The sequence below is a fragment of the Maylandia zebra genome, linkage group LG11 (assembly GCF_041146795.1).
Source record: "Maylandia zebra isolate NMK-2024a linkage group LG11, Mzebra_GT3a, whole genome shotgun sequence".
NCBI lineage: Eukaryota > Metazoa > Chordata > Actinopteri > Cichliformes > Cichlidae > Maylandia > Maylandia zebra.
Window position 1 is genome coordinate 8,238,355 of NC_135177.1, and position 11,675 is coordinate 8,250,029.

The window sequence follows — 11,675 nt, forward strand, 5'->3', positions numbered from 1 at the left end:
ATGTGATCATGTGACTGATGCAAGCCAGATCCTTTTAGATTAGATTAGATTAGATTAGATTAGATTAGATAGAACTTTATTAATCCCTCGGGTGGGTTCCTCTGGGAAATTCGATTTCCAAAAAAGCACAGCACCGACAGAAGTTACAGAGTTACAGAATATTATATATATATATATATATATATATATATATATATATATATATATATATATATATATATATATATATATATATATATATATATATATATACACACACACACACACATATATATAAATACAGAGACAATATAAATAAAATATACGAAGGGGATAAATAGAATAAATAGGAATAAAAATAAAAATACAAGTGAATTGCACATTTCAAGTATTGAGTCTATTGCACCGTTGACTATTTAGCAAAACTATGATTAATAGTTAAATATTATTGTTGAGGGGCACAGACAGGACTCCGCACGCACACACACATAAAAAAAATAAATAAAAAAATAAAAAAATTTTTAAAGTTGCCTCAACAAAAGGGCACTTTGGGCACTCATCAGGAAAGGGGCGGGTGCTCAAGCCCCTCTAGCCCCCCCCTCTGCACGTCCCTGCTTAAATACACTGAGTTGCTGCTATGTGATTGGCTAATTTGACATGTGCGTTAATCAGAAGGTGAACAGGTTAACCTAATGAAGTGGCAGGAGAAAACAAAATAGCTTAAAACAAAATAGAAAGGGCAATCACAATAACAAAGTGTAATATATAAAACTGTTCGTACTTTCAGAACTGAGAGTTTTCGGGAGTTTATAAAAATATCATGAACGACACAAAGCAGAAAACAACAGAGACGTTTTATTAATAAAAGTAAAATTAAAAACCCTCCAAGTCATCTGTATACTGTGTGACATCGCGATGTGCCTGTCCATCATCGTTAAACGGATGAATTGATAGCGCTTCAGCTGATTGGTCCTGAGCTTGCACCTTCAATGACGTCAACAACAAGCGACTGTCCTCGGTCTGTTTGTCGGCTGCTGAGCTAACAGCTGCACCGATTGTGTTTTGGTTTGCTTTTGCCTCCCATGTGCCCTTATCATGAGGTAAGAAACACAACAGCGTCAGCTTTCCAATCGCGTCGGCTAGCTTGTCAGTGGGAGTTCCGACAGAGCTGCCGCTCCACCTGAAGCTGCGGTAGCCTGTTAGCTTAACAACTAGCTCCATCCCAAGACCAGCACCTAATGTATGCGGAATGCGCAACCATTGCGGATGTGGTGCAGAAAGAAATGCGCATCGATGCGACATATCGCAGACGTGGAGATTACAGGGGGAAAGCAAACGTAGCCGTTCTGGTTCTCGACATAGTTGTAAGCAGCATTTTTTGATGGATTTCAGACCTGGGAGGCGATCCTCTGCCCTGATGTTTCGACTCGGTGTTAAACAAGTGGACGTTTAGATACAGCACTCAGCCTTCTTCTGGTGTTTTACACACTGCACTTAGGTTTGCATTAACATGTCAGTACTGGTGGAAATGATAGAAATGGATTTTAGAGGTTGGAGCTAGCGATCAATCAGACAATGTTATTTTGTATCTCTCTACAACAATGATTTAAGCAGCTTTAATAAATGTGCTAAAGCGGGTTTAAGACTGCTTTAACTTTACGTTTCCTGAGAACCACCTCCCCCTCGCACTTTTAGTGTGTGGCAGCTGTACCCTTAAAAGGTTGATAGTTATGTGTACACAGAAGAGTTGTATTGTCTTCAGCAGTAGGTTCACCTCTGCTTTGAACTTTTGTTAATGGGGCAGAAGCTGTCAGTATCAGAATTGGCCCGCCAGTCAGTTCTGCTGTAAATCAGGTCTGATCCATGACTGAGTACTACGAGGAGGGGGGGCTGCTGTACGAGCAATCACCTCCCATGCACATCAAAGTGGAGTCTCCGGAGGGACCCTTTGGGGGGGGAGCCTCAGAGAACGGCTTCCCCCGGGAGGATGAGGATTCGGAGGGCAGCTGCGACCAGAGCAGCGGATTACCCGGAGGACTCCCCTTCAACGTTGTGGTGGTGCATCCAAACATCATGGCACCTGGCATGTCCTCAGATGACCTTTTGTCCATTGAACAAAGTAAGCATATTTGTAACAGCAGAGATTCCTGAGGCACTCTATTGGTCTGAATTATAAAGATATTGATTAAAAGTTGTAAAAATATAAAAGAACTGGAGCAATAGAGCAAAAAAAAAAAGAAAAAAAAAAAAAGAAAATACAAGCTACTGTTGATCAGATGAAGACTGGGTCGTTGTTTTGTTTTTTATCTGCAGTTGTTTTATATTTTGGCAACTTTTATTAACTATCTTTATAATTCCAACAAACAGGAGTCTGTTTGCTTTTATGCTGTTGATTTGCCCTGCTGATGAGCACCTGTTTAGAGTAATTCTAAACATGTGCATGGCACATGGAAAACGGAGTTCTTTCTTTTTATCTTTTTTGTAAACCAGCCTTACTCCTAATGGAAATCCTTGTGAAATTATTGTCACCCTTAGTCAGCAAAATCATCTGGATTATGCAAAAAATACTTTTTATTATTGTTAGAAAATGTGTAGCTACATTTTAGTGATGGAAGAAAATTCTGATGTCACAGGGCTCAGAGGTTTGCCAAGAGTTGTTGTACTTGCCCATGTTGTTGTTTAGCACAGTTAAAATAAGACTGCTAAAGCTCTTGACACTTATATTTATATATTTATTTTTTTCTTTCCCATTTGGCTTTCCTCTCAATTTTCTCTTGACAGACCGAGCTATGTCAGCTGCACTGGCTGCTGGCGGCGCAGGAAAAAGAAAGAGTCGCTTCAGCGGAGCGGAGCTTGAAGTGCTGGTGTCCGAAGTTACTCGGTGCGAAGGAGAACTCTTTGGTCCGGCAGGGAGGCTCCGGCGACGTGAAAGAGAGCGCATCTGGGCAGGGATCCTGGAGAGAGTAAATGCTGTTTCCAGAGTCCCGCGAACCCTTAGAGAGGTGAAGAAGCGCTGGGATGACTTAAAGAGGCGCAATGGGGGCAGACTGGCGGATGCCCGCCACCGCAGCTGTTACCTGCCATCTAGCAGAGGGACCTCAATGCTCGGGCGTCCTTCTCAGCCAAGCCCCAGGCTTCAGCAAGCCAGACAGAAGCAAAGCACCAGACCAAAGCCCAGTTTTCCATGCTTCGCTGACTCTGATACAGGTAAACTGTTGTCTGAGAACTGGGTTTCTTTTTAGATTTTTAAATGCAACTAATTTCAACAATGCTTGTGTCCATTTTTATTAATAAATTAACTAATTTATTTTCAGGTGTAGGAATGGAAGGATCAGAGAGAGATTGTTTGGAGAAAGATGAGGACAATCTTGAGCGTGACAGAGACATAGGAGAACCTGAGTGTGAACCTGTAGAGAACAGTATGGAGGACAAACTGGGATTAGGCCTTGGTCTGGGAATAGGACCACCCCCTCCATCAGAACGATGGCTGCCACCTTCTCCTCTCTACAGTGCTCCTTTCCTCAATGGTAGCCCGCAACCCAGCAGTCCTCAGCCATCCCTTGGAGCACAGCAGGGTCCTCTTGAAGCCCCTCTACGGAGTTCCTGGCTCGAAGATGAGCTACGAGGGTTGGGGGAAGCTGCAATTCAGCTTGGAAATCGGGTAGAAAAGAGTCTGCGGGAGTTTGGCGAAGGTTTCAGACAGGACATGAGAACACTTGTCACTTCACAAGAGGCATTAGCAGTCAGTCTACAACAAAACAATGTCCTCTTGCAAAGGCTCTTAGGAGTGCTTGAGGCCCAGCAGCAACCACAGCCACAGCAACATCGTGTACAAGCGCACCAATCACAAACACCTCAGCAGCACTTACAGCCACAGCCAGTTCAGCAGCAGCTGCAGCACACAGAATCACAACAACAGCAAATCGAAACACCACAGCAGTCACAGCTACAGCAGTCACAACAACATCAAACACAAATACAGCAGCAACCACAGGTCAGCCAGCATTCAAATAACCAGTCATCTGTAGCTGTTGTACCTGCACCATCATCCCCGGACATGCACGAGTGCACTTTTTCCTCCGATCCACCCACAGACACAAATGGAAGTATGCAGCGACCACGGCGAGGAAGAGCTGTTGACCACAGACGCAGGAGACGGCGCTGAGGAGAATGTATTCAGAAACTCTATAAACTGCATACCATCTGTATTTGATGTTTCAAAATGTGACAAACAAATGATGCTCTTTTTCTACTGACAGTATTTCAGTAACAATAGTTGTTTGGAGTGCTATGCCGTACTCTGGATCCATCTCGCACTTAGGTTTGTATTCAGACAGGACTGAAGCAGATATGAAAATTAGACACTTGAGATCATAGGTGGCCTTAACATTAGATTGGTTTCTCAGACATGTGTACATACTCATGTTCTAAAAGACTCTTAAAAACAGTGACTCTGTTGAGTGGCAACTTCACTCGTGGACTTTAAGAACTCAGAAAAATGACATACTGTAGGCAGTGATGTTCAATATGCATGTCTCTGTACATGGTTTGCAGCAGAGCTGCAAAGCTCAATGATGCTCTTACTAGTTCAGTACTGACTCAGCTCTCCTGATACACTAACCATGTTGTCATAAAGTACCTGTAACCTGCTGTTATTACCATATATTGTAGCTATACAGCCATTGTAATTATCTGCTAATGTATGCTTGTGCTTTTCAACAGTTTTATGGTACATAATTTTCCAACTTTGGTTGGACAATAAAGCTAGACTGTGTTCTGTTCAGTGCATTTTGAGACAAAAATGATGTATTCAGAAGAACCGAGACTTTTTGGGATATATTTAAAAACAAAAAAGACACCATGACAAATACATCACAGTATGTTTTGGGTTTAAAATCCTATGTTTATGGTTGAATTTAAAAGCATACATAAGTATGTAGGAGCTATTTATGGTAATCTTGCATGCAGTGACATGGATGTATTTGTAAATAGTTGCAAAGAAACAGATTATTGCCATCACTTAAGTAGTTTTGCACAGGCTATATTTTGTAGATAGCTACTGTTCTGATGAAATGTAACTAAACTTAATAAAAGACAGACATGGACTCCAAATAAACCCAGCCAATCACTTGTGGATTTGTCACCGCATATAAAAATAATAATAATAAAATATCAGGGCTAATGTTGAAAAGTTAAGCTGATTTGATACAATTGTCAAGTGTTTATAAAAACAACTCCAAAACAGTAGTAAAGAGGAAACGCGTGATTTAACGTTTCAAAATATATTTACCGAAACGATGAAGTGAACCGTGCTGAGCGTAATTACAGTTTTATTTTGAAAGTTTCGACCGGAAATTTGATTCCTGACTAGCATGATCCTTGTGTGCTCTGGTCTGGACAAGGGGGTGCATGGGTGAAACATGGCCGCCGCAGACCCAGCGAAGTCTCCCAAACGGCAGAAAATAGCCGAGGAGGAGGTGGAAACATGTGGGGAGAAAACCGAGGCGGTGGAGTCGGGGTGCAGTGCACGGCAGAAAGATGAGAATACGTGTAATAAAACCGGGGGTAGCCCCAACGATGAGCAGAGAGCTGATGTTGGCAGCGACGGCGGCGGTTGTGTTGCCAGCCATTCGGAGGTTACTGTCGAGTCCGGTGCTGGAGCCGACAAAACGACATGCATTTTACCGGAGGACCTGAGAGCGGCTGAAAAAATGGCCGAGGCCAGTGGCAGTGACCAGCGTCCATTCGACTGGTCCGAGACTGAAGATGACGGCAAAGAAGCACAGACGCACGCGGAGGAAAACGATAAGTGTGGTATGCTAACATTGTTGATGTATTTTACCGTTAGCTTTAGCCTCCGGGGCTAACCTGAGCTGTAGCTCTCACTGCTGGTTCTGTTCTGCACTGTGAGTTCTGCTGACATTATTGACCACAGCACTCCGAAGCATCAACCCTGCACCGCTGCTTGTTAAAGACGCTCATGATGCATATGCTAGGGTGCTGCATGCAGTTTGTCAGACTGTTTGTTTTTTAACTTGTTACTGTGCTGTTGTTTTTGTGTTTTTTTTTTCTCTTGCAGACCTCAACAGTGTCTGTGAGGATGCTGAAGAGGTGCAGCAGGACAAGCGTGTTGACAGTGACATTGCCACAAATGCAGAAGAGCCACATGTGGAGGAGAAGAGCGCAGTTAAACCACAGAATAAGGATTTTGTGGGCGAAGTGGACGGCATAGAGGATGTGGTTGAAGACGATGAGGAGGCAGACCGAGGAGTGGATACTGATTTGACTGCTAAGCAGAAAAAGTGCCGCTTGGTCTGCAAAGAGTGCGGGAAGAGGTTCACCCGCCGCGAGACGTTCAACCTCCACCGGCACTTTCACGCGCATGAGGATGAGCTCACGCCCCTCACCTGCAAAGAATGCGGCCTTACCTTTCAGCACCGCAGCAGCCTCATCAAACACCGAAACGAACACAGGGAGAGTGAGGAGCCGCAGCTCATCACTCCAAAAAAGGAGGTGCAAATGATGGAGGAGGGCATTTTTCAGTGCGCAGAGTGTGAGAGGATATTCTCCACAGTCAGCCAGCTGAGGGACCACAACTGCAGCAATACAGTAGAAAAGCCTTACCACTGCCCCCTGTGCCGCCAGGATTTCCAGTTTAAGGTCTCCGTCACTAAGCACATGATGACCCACTCTCATGAGAGCGCCTTTACGTGCCAAGAGTGCAGTCAAACTTTCCCAAACACTACAGCCCTGCGCTTCCACCAGAGGTGTCACGCCGCCCTAAAGCCCTATGAATGCCCCGAATGCGGCATGGTTTTTAAACACTACTCCGTCATGGAAGACCATCGTCGCAAGCACACCGACAACAGCCGCTCTCACCTGTGCAACATCTGCGGTAAGACTTTCAAGTACAGCAGCCTCCTTCATCAGCATCAGTATCTGCACACAGGGCAGAAGCCCTTCCGCTGCCCCGAATGTGGGAAAAAATTTGCTTTTGCCCAGAACATGAAGGCGCACTGCCGCCAGCATAGACTGCGTGAAACCAACTCCTGTAGTGCACAGACCAGTAAGCAGGCCCCTGCTGCCGAACAGGAGGAGGTAAGAGGGCCGGGAAAGGAGAACGCACACCAGAGCGAGGAACCAAAACGCACATTTAACTGCCCCCTTTGTCCCCAGACATACTGTGCACCAGCTAACCTGAGAGCCCACATGCTCATTCATGAAGCAGAGTATGAAAAGCTGGAGAGATCACCTCGACTCCCAAAGGATGTGAACAAGTACTGGGATAAGGGACACACCTGCCCACACTGTCCGTCCATTTATCGGGACGAGTCCAGTTTAAATGTGCATCTTTTAAGTGTCCACAAGTCTGTTTCACAGTATTTAGAAAGACTGGCTGCTCCACCTAAAAAACAATTCACTCCATTAACCAGTGATAATGTGCAGGTGAAGTGGAAAAGCGAAAGCATAAGTGTTAAGTCATACAAGTGTTCAGAGTGCGGAAAAACTTTCCGCCACCGTTCAGTGTTGGAACTGCATATGCGCATACATTCCAAGGACAAGCCTTACCAGTGTAAAGTGTGCGGCAAGGGCTTTAGATTCAGTAGCTATTTACAGCAGCATCTCATCATTCACACAGGCAAGAAGCCATACAAATGTTCAGACTGTGGGAAGGACTTTGCCTTCCTGCAGAACATGAGAACGCATCAAAAGCTGCATCAGGAAAAACCCTTCCGCTGCACCAGCTGCCGCAAAGGCTACAGCGACGAGATCCAGCTGCAGCACCACATGTTGTCACATAACGGTGACAAACCTCACAAGTGTGACCAGTGTGACAAAAGCTTCGGGTTAGCTTATCTGCTCCGTGATCACATGAACACCCACACAGGAGAGAGACCTCATCGCTGTGAAGAGTGTCACAAAACCTTTTCGTGGTTTAGTAGCCTGCTGGTACACCAGAAGATCCACGCTCGTAAGCGGCAGAGTTTCAGCCAGTACAGTTCTTTCCCAATGAGCTCTAGGATGAGGGGGCGGGGGAGGAGGGGTGGGAGGCCAGTGTGGGGATTTTCTAGACCTTTAGGAGGCTCAGGGATGACTACTCCTCAGCAGCTTTCTTATCCGGTTTCGGTAGTGAGAGACGCTGAGCTCCACAGGAGGGCAGTACAGCCGCCATCTTCCATGCATGCATCTCGCATGGATTTACAGAGCAGGCAGCAAAAGGAGCAGTGGCTGTCCGAGCTACACCCTCAGCCAGTGCAGTGGAAGGTAGATGGTGGGGAAGTAATGCCTGTTCCATCATCGCAGCACCAGCATGGAGCCCCACAGCAGACACAGTTTGACAGCTCAGTGCTACAGCAGCACCATCGGACAAGTTCATCCTGGGCAGATATTCCTCTGATAAGTCAGTCAGGCTCCACGTCTGTTCAGAGTTTAGATTCGGCACACACAAAAGACGGCACGTCTTCTGTTGCCGCCTCTCACCTGGTGTCCGTGCCAAAAAAATCCAGCCCGTCAGCAGTGAACGAGATGGTGCAGCACAGGCAGCACAAGCCTGTTTCCTGGAGCAGCACTCCCACTTCTACAGTGCTAGCTTCCACAAGTTCTGTGCAACACGAATTTTCTGTTCCCTCCTCCTACATAGACGGAGCAGCTCTGTGGAGTGTCAGGCCTACTCCACTAGTAAATTCACAGGGCTCACCAAGTAAGCTCGGGCAAGAGCTTCAGCTGCCAAGATGGTCAGTTATCCCAGTGTCCTCACAAAAGGAGCCGTCAACACCTCCTAAGAAGGAGGACAGAGTGTGGGACTTGAGTAATCCTCAATTAATACCTTCGACTGTTAGCCAGCCAGAGAAGCCATGGAACGGCTGTGAGCCGCAAAAGCCATGGGCTTCTGGCTTAGCAGGTGCATCCACCTCAGCTCAAATAGACCAAAGCAGTGCTATGCCAATTTCCAGTCCCGTCTCTCATGGGGCCAGCAGCACCTTATGGGACATACAAACACCACCAGGAATTCCAAAGACTATAAACTCCACGGAGAAGTTAGTAAATAATCAAGATTTTCAGCTGCAGCAAAAGCAGGCGTCATCTGGCTGGGCCAATGTACAGACAGCAACACAGAAGGTTCCCATTTCTATTCAGTACGAGCCTCATCGTTTTGGACAGGGCATGGGAACACCAGTATGGGGCTTCCAAAACAACCCAGTGGGTCCTCAAACCCTGCTTTCTGGGCAACTCAAACCAGGGAATGGACCGGAGCTGCAGCAACAACCAATGGTAACAGGCACTCAAATAATCATAAATCAGCCTTCTCCTTTTTTCTCACCTCCACTTGCTCCGCTCCCTCCTCTTGCTTTGCCTGGCCCTCACCCTCTTCACTCTGTCGCAGTTGGTGCACTTCCAAGACCTCCACACCCAAATATTTTTTTCACACCACAGGCAGTCATGAGCGAGAGGCCACACATGCCACAGACCCTGTCCCTACCTCAACTTGCCCCGCGGACAGAAACTCACAAACTTGGATCTCGTTTGCCTTTTGCCCCTGAACGGCTTCTCCAGTGCATGATATGCGGGTGCTCTCTTCCTCGGGAGCTGGATCTACAAATGCATTACTTGCAACATGCACAAGGAGAGATTTGACATTTCTACTCTAGCAACAAGACTTAGTTTTAGTTTTTTGTTTGTTTTTGTAATAATTTTATTATTTGGTGGAACCTCATTTATCACACATGGATGAGCATCAGCAAAAAGATGGGGAAGGTGAAACATGGTTTAGCCTGTACACTTGTTACACATTTTAAGTCTTTTGGCTTCAGATTAGATTGCACAGTCAGGGTGTGTTTTGACATGAAGGGTGTGTACACGTGCCATTCAAAGTGTTTTGCTGTCTTTTAAAATGCATATCCCAGGTGCACAAAAAGTTATTTACAAAGAAATAGAACTGACTTAAGTCAGCACAAACAAATATCTATATACAAAACACAGTCTGCATGTTACCCTCTCTGTAACAGCTCACTGGAAAGAAAGCAAAAGCAACAGGTGGGCCCTGACCGCCTTCTCTTATACCCCATATCAGTCTCGGTCCACTGTTCTTCTTTTTCTTGCAGCAAATCCATGAGTACAGGCAAGTCCATCCCCAGATGTTTGTCCAGATTAATGAGGTTCTACTGTAAGGTCTACATTTCATTTATTGCCAATGACCTTTAGATTTAGATAATATTAGTACTTTTCTAGTTCCGGTCATATGTCCTGAATCATTTGTACTGTGTTTCTTCATGTACAGTATACTGTGTGCCTTTTTATGAGTACAGTCTGCATGTCTGCTGTCTTTGGTATCCTAGGCCTAGTTTGTGCTTATTAAGGTAGACTCAACAATGTGACCTCCCTCCCAAAATGCAGAGCAACTGTTTCAAAGATACTGTAAAGAAATGTGTGTTTTTGCTTTTGGAGAAGTGAGGGGGATTGTTGTGCTCACAGATTAGATTTGTCAGAACATAACAAGGAAAAAAAACTGTACACATACAGTATAATCCTCTTAGGGAGCACTTGTGATCACAGGGCCACTGGCCTGGTCCAAATATGCGACGAGTAAAACGCAAAACCATTTCTAATATGTAATTGTGATTTCACAGTAAGAGTTTTCTGTAACTGCAACACTTGGGGTGGCCATTGGGGATGGGGCAAATTGGCACCTTTACACAATTAATGACTGCTGACCAATAGCTCATTTTGTAAGAAATGTTAGACTTATGTGATGTTTTGTCATTAACATTTTTTTTTTACAGTGGCAAGAAAGGAAAATAATTGGTTACATAATTTTTTGCTTCAATTGGTCCAGTCTGCATCTCTTACCAGAATAAGTATTTCAGATTGGAATGTACCCACGTTTGTAAAAATTAATTCCACTTTTTAGTGCGTAAATGTTTTGTTTTTGTTTTTTTGTGAATAATGAATGATCTCATTCCGTAACAGTAGATCTAGGTGAGTACATCATCACATCTCCTTCCGTTATGAAAATGGGCATTAGATTAGCTCTGGTGGCCCGCCAAGTGACTGACAATATTCATTACTGCTATCTGCTGTAGAAATAAACAAATGGTTCATATGTAAAAATAAAATGAAAAAAAAAAGCCACAAAAAGAAGGAAAAGCAAAACAACTTCCTGTGCATTTCAACATTCATCGATTCAGAAACGTGCCCTTCTACCTCTATCCACTGTTTTAGCATGGAAGATTTTTCCCATGATGTCTACATATTGGATTAAAATAAAAACCTGCCTTTGATTATAAACTTGTGTGGTGCAGTACTTCACAGTTAGCATAAACCAGCATTAGCACTTGGACATTGCTATTATAGGGAACTCCTTAACCTTAATATGACAGGGTAGGATCAATTTTGAACATGTGCTATCAGATTTATTTTTCCTCCCCAGGAATTAGGTCACTGAATAATGGAAAGCTGTATGGGTTTGTGCATAACCCATGAAAATATGTTTTGCATTATAGGCTTTATTTATTGTGATTTTCTATGTTTAGTCATTACATTGTAATCTTTTTCACAGTTTAGAGACCCGGAGTAGCAAGATTTACTACTTGTAGGAGCCTTTAAATAGATATTTAATGCCGAATGAGACGATGAAAATGACTCTGTGAATGATGGGTTAACTCCTTCAATGAATAAACATATTAACTTATTTGGAG

General features: G+C 44.4%; 2 protein-coding genes across 4 annotated transcripts; both read left to right on the forward strand.

Moving 5' to 3' along the window:
* The first annotated feature begins 962 nt into the window (after nucleotides 1-962).
* Nucleotides 963-4,762, forward strand: si:ch211-261d7.3 (uncharacterized). 2 transcript variants are annotated; one of them, XM_004559989.3, is made up of 4 exons: nucleotides 963-1,079; nucleotides 1,784-2,098; nucleotides 2,761-3,186; nucleotides 3,294-4,762. In XM_004559989.3, exons 2-4 carry the CDS (start codon nucleotides 1,843-1,845, stop codon nucleotides 4,142-4,144), a joined length of 1,533 nt encoding a protein of 510 aa, XP_004560046.1. In that variant the 5' UTR covers nucleotides 963-1,079; nucleotides 1,784-1,842; the 3' UTR covers nucleotides 4,145-4,762. The 2 variants fall into 2 exon arrangements, with proteins under 2 accessions (XP_004560046.1, XP_004560045.1); XM_004559988.3 differs by having other exon boundaries at nucleotides 963-2,098.
* A 541-nt stretch (nucleotides 4,763-5,303) lies between these two features.
* Nucleotides 5,304-10,001, forward strand: zgc:66448 (uncharacterized). 2 transcript variants are annotated; one of them, XM_004559991.2, is made up of 3 exons: nucleotides 5,304-5,793; nucleotides 6,059-9,252; nucleotides 9,415-10,001. In XM_004559991.2, exons 1-3 carry the CDS (start codon nucleotides 5,400-5,402, stop codon nucleotides 9,613-9,615), a joined length of 3,789 nt encoding a protein of 1,262 aa, XP_004560048.1. In that variant the 5' UTR covers nucleotides 5,304-5,399; the 3' UTR covers nucleotides 9,616-10,001. The 2 variants fall into 2 exon arrangements, with proteins under 2 accessions (XP_004560048.1, XP_004560047.1); XM_004559990.2 differs by having other exon boundaries at nucleotides 5,305-5,793; nucleotides 6,059-10,001.
* The last annotated feature ends 1,674 nt before the right edge of the window (nucleotides 10,002-11,675 follow it).